The sequence below is a fragment of the Argentina silus genome (assembly GCF_951799395.1).
Source record: "Argentina silus genome assembly, chromosome: 13".
Lineage (NCBI taxonomy): Eukaryota > Metazoa > Chordata > Actinopteri > Argentiniformes > Argentinidae > Argentina > Argentina silus.
Genome location: NC_139667.1, coordinates 4770352 through 4789415, shown reverse-complemented (window position 1 = coordinate 4789415; position 19064 = coordinate 4770352). Strand labels below are relative to the sequence as shown.

The following is a 19064-nucleotide window of genomic DNA, read 5'->3' as shown; positions in this document are numbered from 1 at the left end:
GAATGACAAAGACAAAACATCAATTGCTACAAAATTGTAGCCGACTCGAAAAACTGCTTCTTTTTTTTTTTTCAATAGGTACTGTTGAAGACAGTAGACCTGCTGTATTTATTTACACTAAAACAATGATTGTTTGACAGTGACAGAACCTCTCATTGGTATAATTGTAACAAGTGACAAACGCAATCAAGTGATGCAGGCGACGTGGGCTATTGTTGCCAATCTTGCGCGAGCCGCCAACTAATATGACACAATAGCCATACAGTAGAGACACACAGGAACAATGTACCGCTGTCGAGAAGGGAATTACACCGTTCAATTTAAGACTACCGACGTAATTGGCGTTTCAGTCAGGGCAGTTACATATGGACTGGACCATAAAACACATACATCCTAGCCTACAAAATACAGGCTATAAACCCATAAGAATGCTGTGCAAAGGCTTTGTTAGTGTCGTAAGCCATACACCATATAGAGGCTACGGGGAGCTATTGTTGCCTTTCTGACAGTAGGGCAATTCGCTTATCCCTAAAAGCATCGTATGTGCAGCGTCGTCTTTAGGTTATTCTCTATCTGGCACAACGAGTCATGGTAAACGTGGCTAAAGCATAAGTTAGGTGTCCATGATAACAGAACGCTGAATTGTAAAGAAACATTTCGCCTGCCTGCAATGTTCACAACCCTCAACCCTGTAATTAGGCTACATGTCGGCTGCTACGCCCGCTTTGACTTGTTCCACCGAAACCCTGACAAGTTAAGTTTATCCCTTTCTTTATATAAAAAAAACAAAAACAGGATGGAAAAGAAACTAGTTTGAAATCTACCTTGATCAGGATCCAAGATGCTTAACCCCGTCCTTTCCTCTAGTTGCCTCTTCTTTTCGCACCCTTTCAAGTTGAATCTCGACTCAAGTTATGATTCCCTGCTGGAGGAAAAAAAATACAGAGCAATTCCTTTTTGTAACACAAAATCATTACGCACAGGTCGACGCCATGCGCACTTGTGAGTCTCCCGCATATGTTTTTATTTCCACTTTGTGTCGACTTTTCCCAAATGTTCCTGTCTTTTCTCCGAAGATAGAAACTCAAGACGTGTTCCTTTAGCATTTCATTAAAACCCTCATTCTTGCGCAGAGCCTGGTTGGGTGGTTGTTGTGGCCTATCCCGACGCTGTTTGCTGACTGGTTCTCGTGTATGGAATGAGGGGGAAACTACAGTTGACGAGCGCCTTCTAGCGGTGAATTTGAGACATTGTTGAATGTAGCAGCCACAAGCAACTGCATCCAGGCATCCCAGGGGCCAGTTTTTCCAAAATATTAAAATTCTGTTTTCTCAATTCAGTTTTTTTCAGATTCTGTTCCTCCTTTTTCTCTTAAATAAAGTAATAGTTAGACGATATGTAAACGAAATGTCATTTGATCATGTAAATATGATCTTAATTATTATAGCAAATGGTATCATGGACATTTCGTTCAAATTCATCCAAAAGCAAAGATGGAACGGTATAGTGTGAATATAGAGAACAATTTAGCATGACTCATGGATAATTTAGATCTGGATTTATTTTTCTGAATAAACTTGCTTCAGTGGATCAACATCTTCGAATTGATCACAAATACACGATGATGTATGCGGCGAAGCCAGACCTTGTACAGACGCATCTAGTTGAAGTAAATAACCAATTGAGTTGACTTGCCTCAATTTAGCTATTGCTTTGTGTTTGAAAGGTTCTGATATAAATCATCCAAGGCTTAATCAAATATTTACATTAATGTTTCTACTGTTTGTGTTGTAACAAATTATTATTCAATTGCAACATAGGTAAACTAATTGCACTGTATTTGTTTTTTGGGCTCTTTGTGGAATAGATTCACAGCCGAGACTGAAGTACCAATGTCCCCCAATTGAGGGCGACATGTTACACTAAATGCATTGCAATCTGATAAAAAGGATTAGGTTTATGTGACACTTTTACAATACAGAAAATACTTACTAAATTATTGTACTATTGATTATCCAAAATAAACCTCAATCATTTTCATGTGGATGGTTAAATTAGGCCACGTGTCATTGTATTTCTATCCTTCACAGAAATGATTTAATTCCTGGAACCCTAACCCCTAAACCTGAAAACATTACACTCTGGTTCTTAATAAACTGCATTTTATTGTCAAACTGGTTACCAAACATGGGATGTCTGTGGACTAGGTCTTTCAGCAAATGCCGTCATAATAGCTCAGACTTGAGTGCATCATCTCATCTCTAGACCCAAAGATAAGCATGTTTACAGTAACCGGGCTGGGTGTTTACTCGCTACGAGTTTCATATGAGCGGCGACATCTGTTTTACGAATACTCACAACCTCCTGCTTCCTAGTGACCTGTGACACATGTCACCGCTTGCTGTTATGTTTAATGTTGACATGGTTTCCTCCCTTGTAATCTGATGATGAATTATTAGCAAATATAATATGGCTGATTTTGCATTAGCAGCATATTTGCTGTTGTGTTTTCTGTTGTGTTTGTTATGTTTAATGTTGACATGGTTTCCTCCCTTGTAATCTGATGATGAATTATTAGTCAATATAATATGGCTGATTTGGCATTAGTGCCATATTTCAATTTGTCATCACTGTTTTTACTTATCATTGGTCAAGTATTACACATACAGGGAGCAGAGTGAAATTGATGTGGAGCATTTTCTCTAGATTAGTAATCTGCTCTGAAATCATTCGTTCATAAACCCAAGCACGCTTTTTTGATGTGCCCACTCATCATTGCACTAAGTTTTGCAACACTCAATTCTCATCATACATGTACTGTATATTGTCATTTGGGAGTCGGGCCCCCCAGTAGTGACTCCTCCCTAGAGGACAGGGATGGTAAGACTTGATTAGAGCACAGTGTATATCTGTCACTATCTCACAGGATGTGCAGGGAAGTTTTCGAGTTATTGAGAGAGAGGGACTGCTGTCCAGGAGCTGAGAGTGCCTGACATTAGGAGCTGAGAGTGCCTGACGTTAGGAGCTGAGAGTGCCTGACGTTAGCCACACAGGATTAAGCAGAAGGATGTTTGCAGTTATTAGAGGACCTACACAAACCAGGTTCCTATCTCAAATGAAGGCAGTTCTGCAGGATCACAGATCAAACATCTACAGCAAGCCACCCAAGGACAAGATTGGGCCAGGGGTAGGAACCAAAGCTCTTTATATCTCTGTGTTACCACTTATCTAAAAGTAGCTCTGATGGAAAGTAATGAGGTCACACAAATTACAGCTGTTTCAGCATGATCAACACGCTTTGCACCTTCTCTGCTATTAGTTTCATGAGAATATACATGTTATCTGAACGTGTCCCTCCTTCTGTGTACATCTGGTTTGTACACTCAATCAACTATAAAACAAAGCAAATACTAACAATGGTTGCTACCAACTGAAATCCTGGAATCATACAAACCTACAACACTGCAACAAAGTTAGTCGGAGGCAAGACATTAGTATCAATAACACATCCCTTTGCATTCCCTAATGCGGTGAATTCAAGCGAAGTGCATTTCCAGCAGACACAGATGTTTTATTTATTTAGTATCTATAAGTTAGTAGTACCAAGCTTTTGCCTCTGAAGGGAGATCTGATGATGGTGCAGTGAGACAGTGCCTGGTGTTGGTGTTGTTGCTGCCTGCACGGCTCCACTCAGGGACGTCTAGAGTTTTTAACATATTATTTATGGTTGTGGCCATGAACCCTCTGCCAGGGGTGGGCATGTGGGCGCAGGGGTGATAGAGAGTGCACAACGGGGCCCAAAATATAATCCCATCACAGGCGAGGATCACGACCCTCTAGGAGGCAGGTCAAACGGTCTTTCCGGCATTTTAATTTCAAATGCATGGAACACATGATAAAAATGACGCGGCATAAGGTTTCACTCTGAGGTGTCGTCGCTTAGCCAACTAACCATGTATTCGCAATATCTGTGAGATGTTTTTCATGCTAAGTGTGTGTCTACATTAACTTGTCTAACCTTCTCTTTGTTCGCAGCAATCCCTCTTTACATTATCTGTGTTTACAGTCACTCTGCTGGCCCCGGCTGGATGGATCCTGCAACATATCCCCGTTTACCGCCAAAGGCCCCCTCCACCGCCTTGACTGAGCACCGCCACCATCCCTCGCGGCACCACTAACACTAACACACAAACTGTCATGTTTCCTGTCGAAATGATGTATAAATGGATGGATGTTAGATAAATTCATGTCATTTATGTAATAAAAAGAGTGGTCATGACGATATTTGATAATATCATGTTTCATGTTTGCAGCTTATTGCTGTATGTTTCCAGTGGAAGGGCAGGGTGTTTTTCTTCTGGACAGGACGCTGTTACTTTATCAGCTGAGGATGGGAAGAATGTAGCGGTTCTTGGCACACAGCAACATCCGTTGGGATTAGGGAGGCTAGATAAGGTCGTGGAACCATTCTCTCTCTTCCTCAGAACTGGAAGTCTTGTTGTTTATTTTTCAACTGGGATGACTTGAGAGAATTTAAATTACTTCCTACAAAGAAAAGAAACATATCCGAGATACAGCTGTCATTAGCCTCCCCCCCCCCCCAGAACTGGAAAAACACTAAACTATTGGATCTTTCCAGCTCTACCCCAAATCCTGCTTGTGAAATGACCCATATTTACCATACGTTTTATAGTTTTTAGTAGTCTAGGTCTTATTGAAACGTATTTCTAAATGTAAGGGTATGGTTACAGTAAACCTACTATGTTGCTATTACCCCCATAATGCTTTCCATATAAACCTACAGACTTCCAACCATCTGTTGCTTGTTTGTGGGCCCCTAAATGACCCAAACAAGTGAAATAATCAAAGAGAAGAAATAATGCAATAATATCCTAAATGTCTCCCTCCTCTTGAAATATCACACGACGTTAACCTGTGAGATGATCGTTTGAGTTCAGCGGCTATATAAAAAAAAAAAAAAAAATCACTTTCTTGAATGACAATTTGAGTCGGACCAGTCCATTTGGAAAGGTATGAGCTGCGCGGGGTGCGGATTTTTCTGTCTACATGAGAGAAGATACATTGCCAAATCATAATACAGCTTCACGAAATACACCGCAGGCAATTTCAAGTGCTCACCTAATTCAATCGATTGCGATTGTTGTTCAGCTTCATTACTCGCAACAGTGGTACAACCACAGCGAGCCTGTGTGCGAGGGGGTTTATTCACTTTTTCAAGACAGTGGGGGAAACACACCGTAGGGGCGAAAAACAATTGGCAGTGTTTGTTTGATGATTCGTGAAGTGTTTCCACAATGTCTACGAAAGCAGAGCAATGTAAGTACAATCGTTTTCACCCTCTGTCCTACCATTTCTAGGTATAATTGTCTATCGATGAATCGAATGAGGTGCTGTCCTTGGTGATGAAACCGCGGTTGCTAAGGCAGGTTGCAACACGTCAACACGTCCTCGTCGCTCTGCAGAGGATGGCTCGAGGGGCTCGTGTAGGGGATGCGCTATTTTTTGACAAAATATATAAGGGAAAAAACTATAATAGCTATCACGCATTAATTTGTGATTGACATGTTAAAGTATGTATGATGAAAAAGACCGAGAAATATTGGTTTCAAGGTCGACCTGATGATAATTTCTCCACTAAACAATATGGTGGCATTGGTGATCAATAATGTGGCTGTTGGTTCACATCTTTTGCTTGACAGAACAGACGAGTTTTTTCTCCATCTTTTGCCTCTGAACAGGTGGACTGTCAAACCGCAGTTATACTGACTGCATCTTTAACTTAACTCTATCAGATTATTTCATCAAGATGAGATGGTGAATACACACTGCTTGTAATGCTCCTGTGGTTATTGTATGACAGCAAATGTTCTGATGTTGTGATGTCAATAGGCTGAAATATAATCATCTATCAGTACACCAGGAAAACAAAATAATTCAGCATTTTTTAATATCCCAACTGGCATCAAGTCCTAAATATCCCATTATCTATGCACTTTAAAATAATAACTTCAAAGTAGAGCTACTGTAGGTTCGAGGAAAATAATGAGCATTTGAACAGCAGCCTATTTAGTTTTGTCTCTCCCGCAAGACTCATGAAATTGTATTGTAATTGTATTGGTTACTGCACTAACCAAATTAGTTTTCATAATTATCACAAATTGTTGCCCTTGACAATAAGAGTTCATCCATCTTTTATTTATTATTTTGACAAAACTGTACATTACAGTGTAGCTGTCTGTGTGGTGGGCCTACTTTTTTGTCTGTCTGCTATGGATTGGTATAACAGTTGACAAAAAAAGGAACACACACACATGCATGTACATGCAACACACACACAAACAAACACACCAACACACACACACACACCCACACACACACACCCACACACACACACACACACACACACACACACACACACACACACACACACACACACACAGACACACAGACATACAAAGCCTGCGGTTGTTATTGTTATTTTGGGGCTTGTGAGCTACAGGCCAGAGAAAAGCTATATACTACCACCGCTCTGAGTCACCTTAAAATGGCATATAAATGACACACTCCAGGGCTGTCTGTGACCTAGCTGCCCCGACACAAAGGTCACCTTGCACAGGCGACACAGCGAGGGTGCCATAGAATCTTTGCCACTGAATCTTAGTACATACATCTTCCATGGCAGCTACTACTATATGCTCAAGTGACAAGATTAATGGGGGACTTTACCAAGCCATCAGCGCACACAACTAAAAGCTAGAAAGCTAACCCAACAGCCTTTACCTACAGTAACTCTGATCCTGGGGCGTAGGGGATACTGCTGACTTCTCACGCCGCTGCTGCATGTTGTCCACTCTCTCTCAGCTGGCACTCTTTCAGACCCACTGTAACTGTAAGCTCCTTTTCAGTTTCTCCCAGTGTTGCGTCTGCTGTGCACAGGTCATGGTCCGAGTCCAGTGAAAACCATTTTCTCTCTCTTCTCTCCTTGATAATAGGTCTCACCAGCGTTTGATTTGTTTGTTACTCTGCTCTTTATTTTGTTTAGTTGCCTCTAAGATACGGTACTTGCAAGAGTATCACAACCGCGTACAACACAATATTTACCCCGTGCCCTCCGGAACAGACATTGCAAACACACTGAAATACTTTTCTCAAACCCTGCTCAGGTAAGTGTGCTGTCCTGGAACCAACAGGTGAAGTAAAGGAGTGTAAAAAAAAATGTTTGATATTTTCCCTCCTTAGTTGGAATTTAGGAGATGAGGTGACAGGGGTATTATTAAGAATGTGTCCTCAGTATCATAACAGTGTTATTTCAGGTAGAAAGTTAGAGGCTAAAAATGGACAATAGATTTTCAGAGAGGGAATTGGCCAGCTCCACCCTCTGTCTTTGTGATACCATATGTTTCATGTTGCTGTTGAGGGATGACTCAGAACTGTTGTCCAATTCTACCACATCACTGTGAACAGTGCAGCAAGAGACAACAATAGGATCCCCTCCTGTTTCTCAATGCCAATTTTATATATTTTTTTTACTCTAAAGAGAGAATGCTACTGGATAGCCTCCTCCAGTGATTCAAGTACAGTCTTATATTCTCTTATAGAACCAGTAAAGACAGGCAATGTGTAGATAGAGTGGTAGTCTGCTTGATAGATGAACAAAACCCCCTGGGATGGCCTCCCCGAGGGGCTGGGGGAGGTCTGGTCCTCTGGCTCATTGGGCCTGGGGGGTCCCCAGGGTCCTGTGAGAGCTTGAGGATAGAACAGTATGTGCTCCGTAGAGCAGGTCAAGAAGGCGGCCATTACAGCCACAACCAATATGTGAGATACTGGATCTTGAGTTGGAACAGAGCTCACTGTGAGAATGAGCAGGGCTCTGATCATCCACCACAGAAACATCTTCAAAGTTGTCAGGCACAGTTATCTAAGGGATAGGGATTAGGACAGACAGAACTCTTCATGTTCCACATTTATGAAAATTGTTAGGGATTACCATCCATTCCATTTCAGATTTGATCATCTCCTCATGCAGTGGTTGCAGCATGCTGGGGTAGAGAATTATGGATCTGTCTGATTGTACAGAGGGAATGCCCCGGTAGTAGCTACTGTATGATTGTAAGCCTGGTATACGTTTGTCCTTGGCACAGATGGAGTGTGACAGGGGCTGTGATTGTGCAAGTTGGTGTTATGGCAACGTGTTAACTCAAATGACAATTTTGTCTCTGAGGCTCAGTATCACTCGGGTGTGAAAGGAATCACGCTGTACGATACTGTAACATTTGTCTCATGTTATTCTCGAGCAGGGCAATATCCTCCCTCCCAACCTGCACAACAAGCCTGGCTCCCTACATACAAAACATTCTGCTCCACTACGTAGATCTGCTCTGGTATGATTCAGATACCTGTGTTTCTGTGGCCTCAGGTGAAGAGAGGGAGAGAGAGAGAGAGAGAGAGAGAGGGAGGGAATGAACCAGAGAGAAGGAGCACTGAGCCTTGAAAACTGGAACCAGCATATGTCAGGTTCCTGGAAGGAAAGAGTCCCGCACAGACAGAGGATGGAATGGCCAAAATGTATATTTTATTTAGAGAGCAGGGAGCACAGGGAGCTGTCTGTGTAAAACAACAGCAGTATTGGTACTAAGGGATGGGGTTACCTTTACTCACAGGTTGCTTACGGTACAACCTGGTTATTTATTTTAGGGGGATTATGTCATTAAAGAGACTGCTGTGTTAGGGGTCATTCTAGCCAGGTGTGTACAGTAGTTGCCAGGTTTGCCTCCCAGCCACTCAGCTAGAAAGCAACACCCTAGCCAAGCTGTCTAGCTCTCTGCATCATTGAGCCATGGATCCTCTGACATCATGCCAAATTCTATCACTCACTTGGGGTGACGGTGAGGAACAAGGATGCGGTCTGACACTGTCCCAAGCTGTAATGTAATACTATCCCTTGTGGACCTCGACTGACATGGACATTGGCACACTGAAAAGTCTCTTACAATTAGCCTACGCAAGAAGACACTCCTATACGATCTAATGCACTTTAGCATCAGGTGGAAAAGTGCTAGGCCTAGACTATATCAATCCAACCCATTACTATTATGTAGTAGTAGCCTGTTATTGATATGTATTTCAATAGGACTGCTGTATTGATGAAATGATTTGCATGTAGGCGCCAGGTAGCCTATGTTATTTTTGATGTGGTATTTGGCTACTAGAGTGTTGCTTTTATTAAAGAGAACTTTATAGAGAGTGTTGCTTTTATTAAAGAGAACTTTATCGCTTGATGCTTGGTCAGTGGCTCACTCATGCTTAGAGAGCAGAATGTCAGACGTTGCTACAGTTTGAAAATGTAGAAGAAAGTGACAGCGTAGGATGTTATCAATGTCAGTATTTATGTTTGTTTGTAAATGAGTTTTATGTACATGTACAGTGTGTTTGTTTGCGTGTTTGTCTGTGCGAGAGTATGTATGTGTGTTAATACTGTGTAATATATGCAAAGTGGGCAGTGATATAAAGGAATACTCCGCAAGACACAGAGCCTATGAACTACTGTTGTAAATGACTAATGGTTAGTATCATTACTGACTATTTGCTTCAGCCCACTTCTTTAAGACACTTGAAAGTCTTGGCCGAGTTCTTACGGAGTATAACTTTCAGGGGATCAGTCAAAGTATTAGGCCTACAGGCTAAATACTGTAATGTTGATATTTTAATGTCATAAGAGTTTATTACTGTATTTCTATACTAAAATCCACCCCCTTACTCACTGCCCCTGTCCAAATGCTATACCTCTACCTTTGTGAGTGACTTTCATTTGTAATCTGGACCCTCGTGCTAAAGTGCCTAAAAATCATTTGACCGATAGAACAGCTTAGCGCTTTACATAATGTTTCGTAAAAGAGCAATGCTCTCTATTCCCATCCCCCCCTCCCCCCCCCTAGAAGCTTCACACACAACCAAACTAGCCCTTCCTTTTTCTCTAATGATGGAATATCCTCCCGCCCCTGGGGACAGCAAAAACAAACGTCCATCCCCCCATTAGCTCAAACATAATGCTACCGGTCATCCCGTTTGAAACAACCTATTCCTTTGTCATTATAGTTTTTCCCCTATTGTAGATTAGTTCTTACATTTAATTTAGAGACTTGAATCCATATGCCTGTTGGATCTCATTATTTCTCCTGATGATACTGGTACAGTATCATAATGTATGCATACAGACATTATTTCTCTGGTGCAATAAACATGTGTTGTGACTCAGGAACAACTTAATCTAACCTCACACACATGTTTATTACTGGCTGAAGCATGTTTCAAAAGTGTCACCTCTGTATTTTCCCTAACCGATTTGGTGTCACTCCCATCTTTGACAACCCCCACGAAAGACAGGATGTTTATCCCTGAGAAAGATTTCATGGTCAATTGGCCTTTGCATGACTGCTGCTCAACTTATTGATTCGAAGCCGGCAGGCATTTAGGGACAACCGTTTGCTGTGTCCCTTTTTGGAGAAGTATGGGGTTGCCACTGAAAACATGCCATTTTTTATATTTTTGCTCCTTGTCACCAGATACGCATGAGATGCAGTGATCATTGCAGTTTTTGCAAACGTTTCTGTTCATGTTTTTTGTTTTCAGAATACAAAGAGTCAAAAAGTGAAATTTAAGTCACAACTGAACAGACAAAGGGGGGAACAATTCCCCATGCCTCCATTAAACTAGTGACACTAGTGAGACACTGCATCCTATGTGGGGTCTATCTGGGTTTGTTTTTTTCTATTTACGCTGTCTCTGTAGAGCCATTTCAATGTAATGTGCTGTTTCTTTGTGTCTTTGTTGTCTCTTTTTTTCCCTTGTTCCCCCCTACCCCTCCCCCTCCCCCCCCTCCCCCCTCCCCTCCCCCCCACCCCCGGAGCAGCATTCTGTCCCGCACAGGCAGGAAGGAGAACCAGGAAGCTTCCAATTTGGCCGTGCCCATGACCATGTGTCTTTTTCCTGTGCCATTCCCACTCACCCCATCTCTAAGACCACAAGTCAGTTCCATCAACCCTACAGTTACTCGCTCCCTCCTTTACAGCGTTCTGCGTGATGCCCCGCCAGACCGCGGGGGGCAAGGGCAGCAGAGTCGGGACGCTCAGCTCTCAGAGTACCCCTCTCTGGACTATCAGGGGCTGTATGTGACCCTCGTGACCCTGCTTGACCTGGTGCCCCTGCTGCAGCACGGTCAGCATGGTGAGTGAAGGCAGAGCGCTGCTCACTACTGCACGTGCTCATCATCCCCCGACCCACCTTGACCCGCACCGACCTGCTGCATTTTTGGCAAGAGAGGAGCCCCACAGCGGGATGCATGGGGGTGACGCCCTGGATCTTGGTCAATCCGATAATCTATCAGGAATTTTTAGACATACGCCTGCTCTTCCACACTTGATTGTGTACTGTTTACTGTCTCTCTGCTGCAGTTATATTGAATTAGTGTGTAAAAGGTGGGGAAAAATGCATCGAAATCGGACATGTGTCTACAAACAAGCTGCTCTATGATGGTCGATAATCTGACAAGCGTAGAGTATAGTGCATTTGCACGTACGATAATGTGTGGATAGTGACTCTGTGAATATGATATTTGGGAATGTTTGCCTCGGTAGTGGACTTAACAGTCAATGCTCTTGTTTTTCATGAATATTTTATGAGTCTTAAAAAAGCTCAAAAGCATGAAAGCTCATCTTCTCCACTAGAATGCTTTTTCCTTTGCTGAGGGCAAACTTTGAGCACAGCAGTAATGGGTTTTTACTGGATCTCCACTGACCTGAGCTTCATATATCAAATGCTCTCTGGATTTTCTGTATTCATACATAGACTTTATTTATGCATTTTCTTTCAACTGTAATATGCCATATTTGATTTACACACAGTATGCGAAGTATGAAATGTACATTTCATTGAATTACTGTCTCTGTTTCTCCTGTCTGTGTCTTGTGGCTCTCCCCCTCTCTCGTCAGATCTGGGACAGTCCATATTTTACACAACAACTTGCCTCCTGCCCTTTCTCAGTGATGATATACTCAGCACTTTGCCCTACACTATGATCTCCACATTAGCCACATTCCCCCCTTTCCTGCACAAAGACATCATTGAGTACCTCAGCACCTCTTTCCTTCCCATGGCTATATGTGAGTACAGCCACAGTGTGTTTAGCACCTGCATTTACTACACATGCATGTAAACGAAAACTATTATTCACTATTCACTGCAAAATCACGCCATTTAAATGGATGAATACAGTAACGATGGTTATGTACTATTATAATAATAAGTAATGGCCATATAATACTATTATACTATGCTCATAGGAGCCGGCCCTCCCGGCTCTCGTCATGGTAACAGATTGGGCAAGAATAGGGGGGTTCACATCTGTTGTGAAGACCCCAGAAGGATCATTTATTGTGTGCATCTCAAAGAAACTGCTTGGTGTCCCTTCCCCATCTAAGGAGTCTTTCAAGGGGCTGTGGTTCCTCCTTTTCATTTATTTTTTTGCCCCTCTGTAGTGGGTTCCACTCGAAGAGAAGGAGGTGTCCCAGCATATGTCAATCTCTCTGCTTCCTCTATGCTTATGATTGCTATGCAGTACACCTCCAACCCAGGTAAAGCACAAACACTCCTGAAACAGTGTCTCTGCCCAGTGGGGTCCTCTGTGGTAGAGCATGGTGCTAACAATACCCTCAGGGACCATATATATACTGAAAAATGTATGCACTCGCTGAAATGTAAGTCCCTTTGGATAAAAGCGTCAGCTAAATGCCATATGTTACGTCTTTGGAGTCCTGCGTGTGTAGACAGATGAGAGGCATTGTTGCACAGTGGTCAGAGTAGTTTCACCTGCCTGACTTGAATCTCTGTCCTGTTGTTTCCAGTGTACCACTGTCAGTTGTTGGAGTGTCTTATGAAGCACAAGCAGGAAGTGTGGAAGGTATATGTTCACAAATGCATGCGTCTACTTGTACGTTCACATCCTGTTCTGTAGGTTAGCAGGTCTGTCCTTACCCGCCAGCTGATCACCGTGTCGTGTGTTGTGGTGTTGTGTTCTGTCAGGACCTCCTGTATGTCATATCCTACGGACCGTCTCAAGTAAAGCCTCCGGCAGTGCAGATGCTGTTTCACTACTGGCCCAACCTGAAGCCCCCAGGTGCTATCAGTGAATACAGAGGCCTACAGTACACAGGTGAGAGTCTCTAGGGGTGTGGATCAAGCTGGGTTGAACAATGGACTTTTCAGTGTAATAGGCCGTCAGTTCAGGAGTACTCCCCCCCCCCCCCCCTCGTTTCCATCTATTCAGTTTCACCCCCTGCTCTCGTCTCTCCACAGCCTGGAACCCCATCCACTGCCAACACATCGAGTGTCACAATGCCATCAATAAACCTGCCGTCAAGGTAATTCCTAATCACTGTGGCACTTTGAACACATGCTAGAACACACACACACACACACACACACACACACACACACACACACACACACACACACACACACACACGCACGCACACACACACACAGTCAGTGAGAACACTCATCATGCACAAAGCGACTGCCAGATTGCCACGGTGAGTTTGTGTTTGGCATCTTTGTGTTTGCTGTTGTTAGCCGCATGGTAAACAGATCAGGACATGCTCCAGTGACTGCGTGAGTGGGATAATGATTTTTTTGTCTGTCTCCGCTCAACTGTTCTCAAAACTGACAAGTAGAGCAGGAACAGGGGCAGGGACAGGGACAGGGGCCGGATTTCAATTACCAGTAACACAGGACGGGTTGAGGAGGGATGGGGGGGGGGGGTGGAGGTTGGGGGAGGGGGGTGATGGGTGGGGGGGGGCTTAATTGGAAGCTATGACCCCATGCTGCCCCCAAGGATAAGGCGCCAACAAGCGAGAGCGGTAAATTACAGAACACCATCTGAACATCTAGGCCATAAGCACTGTAGCCTAATGCAGGGCCATGCACAGATCAGTGATAGCAGGGCAGAGCATATGCGTCTGAGGCCAGGCGAGACAGGTAGAAGGTTCTTAGACACGCACACGCAGATTTATTTGAGTCTTGAGCTGTGAGCACGTAGCAGGCGTGGAGAAAGGTAGAGGTGTTCTGAAAAATGTAGGCACTTCCTGCAATGTGCGTCGCTTTGGCCAAAAGCGTCAGCTAAATGGTGTATATTCCATTATATTATGTGATGAGATGTATTGTTTTAATGTGCTGGTACGGGGGATGTGTGGGTAGTGTAGGTGTGTGTATGAAGATGTAGTATGCAGATGTAGTATGCAGATGTAGTATGCAGATGTAGTGTGCACGCTATAGGACCCCTATAAACACACGTCAACTGCGGTAACTGACATCGTGTAACTGTTTGTCTTCGTCCCCCCCCCCCCCCCCCCGCAGATGTGCATTGACCCCACCCTCTCTGTTGCCCTGGGAGACAAGCCTCCACCTCTGTACATCTGTGAGGAGTGCAGCCAAAGGATCGCAGGGTATGTAGTTCCCCCTCCGTCCACCCCTCGCTCTCAACAAGCTGCCATTCCAAAGATACATCACCTGCTGCCTGCCTCATTATTCCGCACTTAACCCAAGGGGAAAGCATTACCATGGCAACATAATTCTCTTGGTGCAGATAACGAGATCATCATCAGAAAACAATGCAGTCACTTGTTCCCCCGTTCCCCCGTTTCCTCTGACTTGTGGCATACAGCACAGTCGGGGGGGCCAGGGGGGGGGGGGCAGTGGTGGAGGTAGAAATCGGAGGACGGGCGCTCATTGTAATGAATGGAATGGAATGAGGAAAGGGATGAAAGACGTGTGTCTATGGTATCAAACATGCGTGTCCTCGTTCCGTTCCGTTGCTTGCATTCCAATGAGCCGATTGTATCCTCCGATTTCTGGCTCCACCAGCGTCCCATGAGAACAGTATCTCTACATCTCCCATGTAGATCTATCTATCTAACATGTGCCATGTCTTTGATGTTGAGGAAATCATGCAGCACTGTGAGTGGTGCAGGCTAGTCTACTGTATGTGTGTGTATGTGTGTGTGTGTGTGTGTGTGTGTGTGTGCGTGTGTGCGTGCGTGTGTGTGTGTGTGTGTGTGCGTGTGTGTGTGTGTGTGTGTGTGCGTGCGTGCGTGTGTGTGTGCGTGTGTGTGTGTATGTTAGCTGAAAGTACATGTTAAACTCTGAGCTAGTCTCAGCAAAATGTATGAGTATCACTTTATTTCTGTATTGTTGTGACCTTTACAGAGACCATGCAGAATGGCTTGTTGATGTGCTCCTGCCCCAAGGTGAGTGTTCACAAACGAGGAGGCATTTCCCCTCTCCTGCACACACACACACACACACACACACACAAATACATGCACCCACACACACACACACACACAAATACATGCACCCACACACACGTGCACACACACGCACACGCGCACACACACACACACACACAAATACATGCACCCACACACACACACACAAGCGCACACGCACACACACGCACGCGCACACACGCGCACACACGCACACACACACATACACACACACACACACACGCACACACGCACACACGCACACACACACACACACACACACACACACATACACACACACACACACACACACACACACACACACACAGAGTAAACCCATGATCTGTTTGTATGTTGAACACCTCTGTGGCCTCATCTTTACAGCTGAGATATCTGCTATTTGTCAAAAGAAGGTAAGACGTCGGAGCTTTGATATTGATGTTGTGTTTGTGTGTGTTTGTATTCTGTTGCACTCTCATCCGCTCGTATTCATTGTGGTATTTCTCATTGCTATTTATGGATGGTGTACTGAATCATACTCATGAAAACATCAGACCGTATATGATGATACTGGAACCATTGCAACTTGAGCTCGGTGTGCCACGCTAACAGTATTCCCCCTTATTTTCTTGACATAGCAACACATTGACCTTTGTGAAGTACAGTTGTCAGTAGTATTATCATGGCTCTTCCAGATGGCTTTGCTTACCTAACTGTGGACGGTGCCCCCCTGTGCCCCCCCGTGCCCCCCCCTGTGCCCCCCCTGTGCCCCCCCTGCCCCAGCACTGTCATTGCTGGTTTGACGTTGATGTTTTGGTGTGTTGTGATTGTGGTTGTGCTGTACCTTAGTGTACTGTCGATTCATGACCCGTGACTTGCACTATGCACATTTCAAATACTTTTTAAATACTTGGTTAATTTATGTTGAAATGTGCCTCTGAAGTACACTTTGAGGACATGAATGAGTCAGCTGCCCGTCAACGACCTTGTGCTATGGCATTCCATCAAAACTCCCATTCTAGTTATCTATAAAGTGTTTTAAGGAGCCGTTCCAAGGTTTTTCCTTTGGAGAGTCCATTGACTGGAGCACTTCCCCTCATTACCTTCCTGATGGATGGCCCAGTTTTAATGGAACTGGCGGCCCATGATGATTGTTCCGGAACAAAACCCCAAATAAAAGTTATCCCTTCTGGAGGCACACAAATCAGGGGGAGGTGATATCAGGTACTGTATTAAGCTGAGCAGCCGGCCAGGGTTGTCATTGGAAACAGCTGTCCTCCATCACAGTTCATCCAGCAGTTTTAATCCACTGCCTTTTAAATAGGCTTTGTCGTACTGCAGAAAGCTCTTGCCTGGACTCATGCCAGCTCTGTCATTACCAGCACAAATATGATTGTTCTCTCTGAGAGGGGATTGCTTGTCAGAGTTGGACCTAAAATAGGGATTCCTGTTCCCCCCAAGTATCAGAATCCAATACCGTTTATGGCCCATTAATCAGGTACACAGAACATCTCTGTAAGAAGTAATTGATTGAGTAGTGCTGTCGCAGTTTTTTTTTGCTGAGAGACAGAATTCTCTATTTTAATGCAGCGAAGCAAATGTCCTGTTCACAGAAGGAGGGAAGGAGAGGGGCAGAGATAGAGGGAGGAAACAGAGAAGATGTCTTAATTTGATAAGCGGTAATGCATCTCTGTAATGGCCAAAGCTTTCAGTGGCTGATCAGATTAAGCCTGTCCCCATTGCCAGCCTTTTTATTTTTCAGAAAGGTGAGACACCGTGGGGACACCTATCTACTGTATCTATCTATCTTAAGATTGATGCTTTCTGTCCCATGGCAGCGCTGAACTAACACTATAGCATTCAATAAACTGAAGCATTTTCCCTTTGTATGGAAATGATTTGAGTGAGTTGGTCTCTCTCTCCCTCTCGCTCTCTCTCCCTCCCTCTCTCTCTCTCTCTCTATCTCTCCCTCTCTCTCCTTCTCTCTCTCTCTCTCCCTCTCTCCCTCTCTGTCTCTCAATCTCTCCTTCTTCCACGCTGTCTCTCAGAACTGTAGCTCCCATGTCAGGAGGGCAATTGTCACCTGCTTCTCGGCTGGCTGCTGCGGGCGTCATGGCAACCGGCCTGTCCGCTACTGCAAGCGTTGCCATGTCAACCACCACAGTGAGGTGGGGGCTGCGGCGGAGACCCATCTGTACCAGACCTCCCCCCCTCCCATCAATACCCGCGAGTGCGGGGCAGAGGAGCTGGTCTGCACTGTGGAAGCTGTTATCAGGTAGTCTACACACACACACACACACACACACACACACAGGCGCAGGCAGCCACAGAATACGCCAGCAGTCTCTTATCCATAATCTCTGGATAGGCTTCACATGAACGCTGCATTCACCCACGCAGCTATGAAATAAGCTAATAGTTGTAGCTCATGCATGCTAATGCCGTATATCCTTTTCCAGTGAAAGCGTATGTGTATCTCTCGTTCTCTCTCTCTCTCTCTCTCTCTCTCTCTCTCTCTCTCTCTCTCTCTCTCTCTCTCTCTCTCTCTCTCTCTATCAGTCTACTGTATCTCTACCATATGCCTGTCTCTCACTCTTTCTGCCCCCTCTCGTGTCTTTTCACACGTCCGTCATGTCCAGCCTGCTGAAGGAGGCAGAGATCCACGCGGAGCTGCGTGAGTTTGAGCTGAACAGGCGTCGTCAGATGGGCCTGTCTGCCTCCCACCACTCTCTGGACAACATCGACTTTGACAACAAGGAGGACGACCAGCACGACCAGAGGCTGCTCAGTCAGTTCGGCATCTGGTTCCTGGTGCGTGATTGGTGCTACCTGCCCGTGCTCCGTCAGTCAGTGTAGTGGTCGTCGTGTGTGAGATTAGGATTGTTGACACACCTGGCCAGGGTCTTAACACTCTTATCAGCTCTCCTGTACTTCACTTATCACAGCAGGGCCATATGATACGACGGGAACCGTGTCCTCTACTACCTCTGGCACACCTGACTGACCCTGTCCCACCCCCCACCCCCCACCCCCCACCCTCCTCCTCCTCCTCCTCCTCCAGGTGAGCCTGTGCACCCCCAGTGAGAACACCCCCACAGAGAGCCTGGCCCGGCTGGTGAGCATGGTCTTCCAGTGGTTCCACTCCACCGCCTACATGATGGATGACGAGGTCGGCAGCCTGGTGGAGAAGCTCAAGCCGCAGTTCGTCACCAAGTGGCTGAAGACCGTGTGTGACGTCCGCTTCGACGTCATGGTGATGTGCCTGCTGCCCAAGCCTGTGGAGTTCGCCAGGGTGAGGAAGGGGTGGGGGGGTGGGGGGGCTTTAGGGGGTAAGGGAATGTTTCTAAGGGTTCATAGGGTGTAATGATGTGTTAGGAGTTAATTAGTTAGTTAATTCGTGGTAGGGGGGTGGGGGGGGGGGGCGGGGGTGGAGGGGCTTGAGGGGGTAAGAGAATGTTTATAAGGGTTCATAGGGTGTAATGATGAGTTAGGAGTTAATTATCTAGTTAGTTAGTTGATTAATTAGGAGGTGGAGAGGAGATGTTGTGAAAGGGATGGTGGAGGTGAGAGAATGCTTCACTCGTGGTAATGTACAATTTATGGGTGACGATTGACGGCTTTAGTGTTCCTTGATGAACGTCTCCCCACGTGGTTGTGCAGTGTCTGACCCTGTCTCTGTGCCGCCATGTCCCCAGGTGGGGGGGTACTGGGATAAGTCGTGCA

General features: G+C 45.0%; 1 protein-coding gene and 1 long non-coding RNA gene across 7 annotated transcripts in view; both read left to right on the top strand.

Annotated features, from left to right (window-relative positions):
* Positions 1 to 2928: 2928 nt before the first annotated feature.
* LOC310813877 lies at positions 2929 to 4294 on the top strand. The gene is made up of 2 exons (XR_014554562.1): positions 2929 to 3187; positions 4036 to 4294. It is a non-coding gene; the product is annotated as an uncharacterized lncRNA (long non-coding RNA).
* A 956-nt stretch (positions 4295 to 5250) lies between these two features.
* Positions 5251 to 19064, top strand: part of unc79 (unc-79 homolog, NALCN channel complex subunit) — a 34492-nt gene continuing 20678 nt past the window's right edge. For all 6 annotated transcript variants that reach the window (XM_083683158.1, XM_083683156.1, XM_083683155.1 and 3 more), the window contains exons 1-15: positions 5251 to 5337; positions 7064 to 7184; positions 10931 to 11244; positions 12009 to 12179; positions 12555 to 12650; positions 12921 to 12976; positions 13099 to 13228; positions 13372 to 13436; positions 14431 to 14519; positions 15280 to 15320; positions 15726 to 15754; positions 17390 to 17616; positions 17981 to 18152; positions 18403 to 18633; positions 19037 to 19064. The exon at positions 19037 to 19064 is cut by the window's right edge and continues 163 nt beyond it. In XM_083683158.1, coding sequence (XP_083539284.1) covers positions 5316 to 5337; positions 7064 to 7184; positions 10931 to 11244; positions 12009 to 12179; positions 12555 to 12650; positions 12921 to 12976; positions 13099 to 13228; positions 13372 to 13436; positions 14431 to 14519; positions 15280 to 15320; positions 15726 to 15754; positions 17390 to 17616; positions 17981 to 18152; positions 18403 to 18633; positions 19037 to 19064 — 1792 coding nt within the window. In that variant the 5' untranslated portion in view covers positions 5251 to 5315. The remainder of the gene's footprint in view (positions 5338 to 7063; positions 7185 to 10930; positions 11245 to 12008; positions 12180 to 12554; positions 12651 to 12920; positions 12977 to 13098; positions 13229 to 13371; positions 13437 to 14430; positions 14520 to 15279; positions 15321 to 15725; positions 15755 to 17389; positions 17617 to 17980; positions 18153 to 18402; positions 18634 to 19036) is intronic.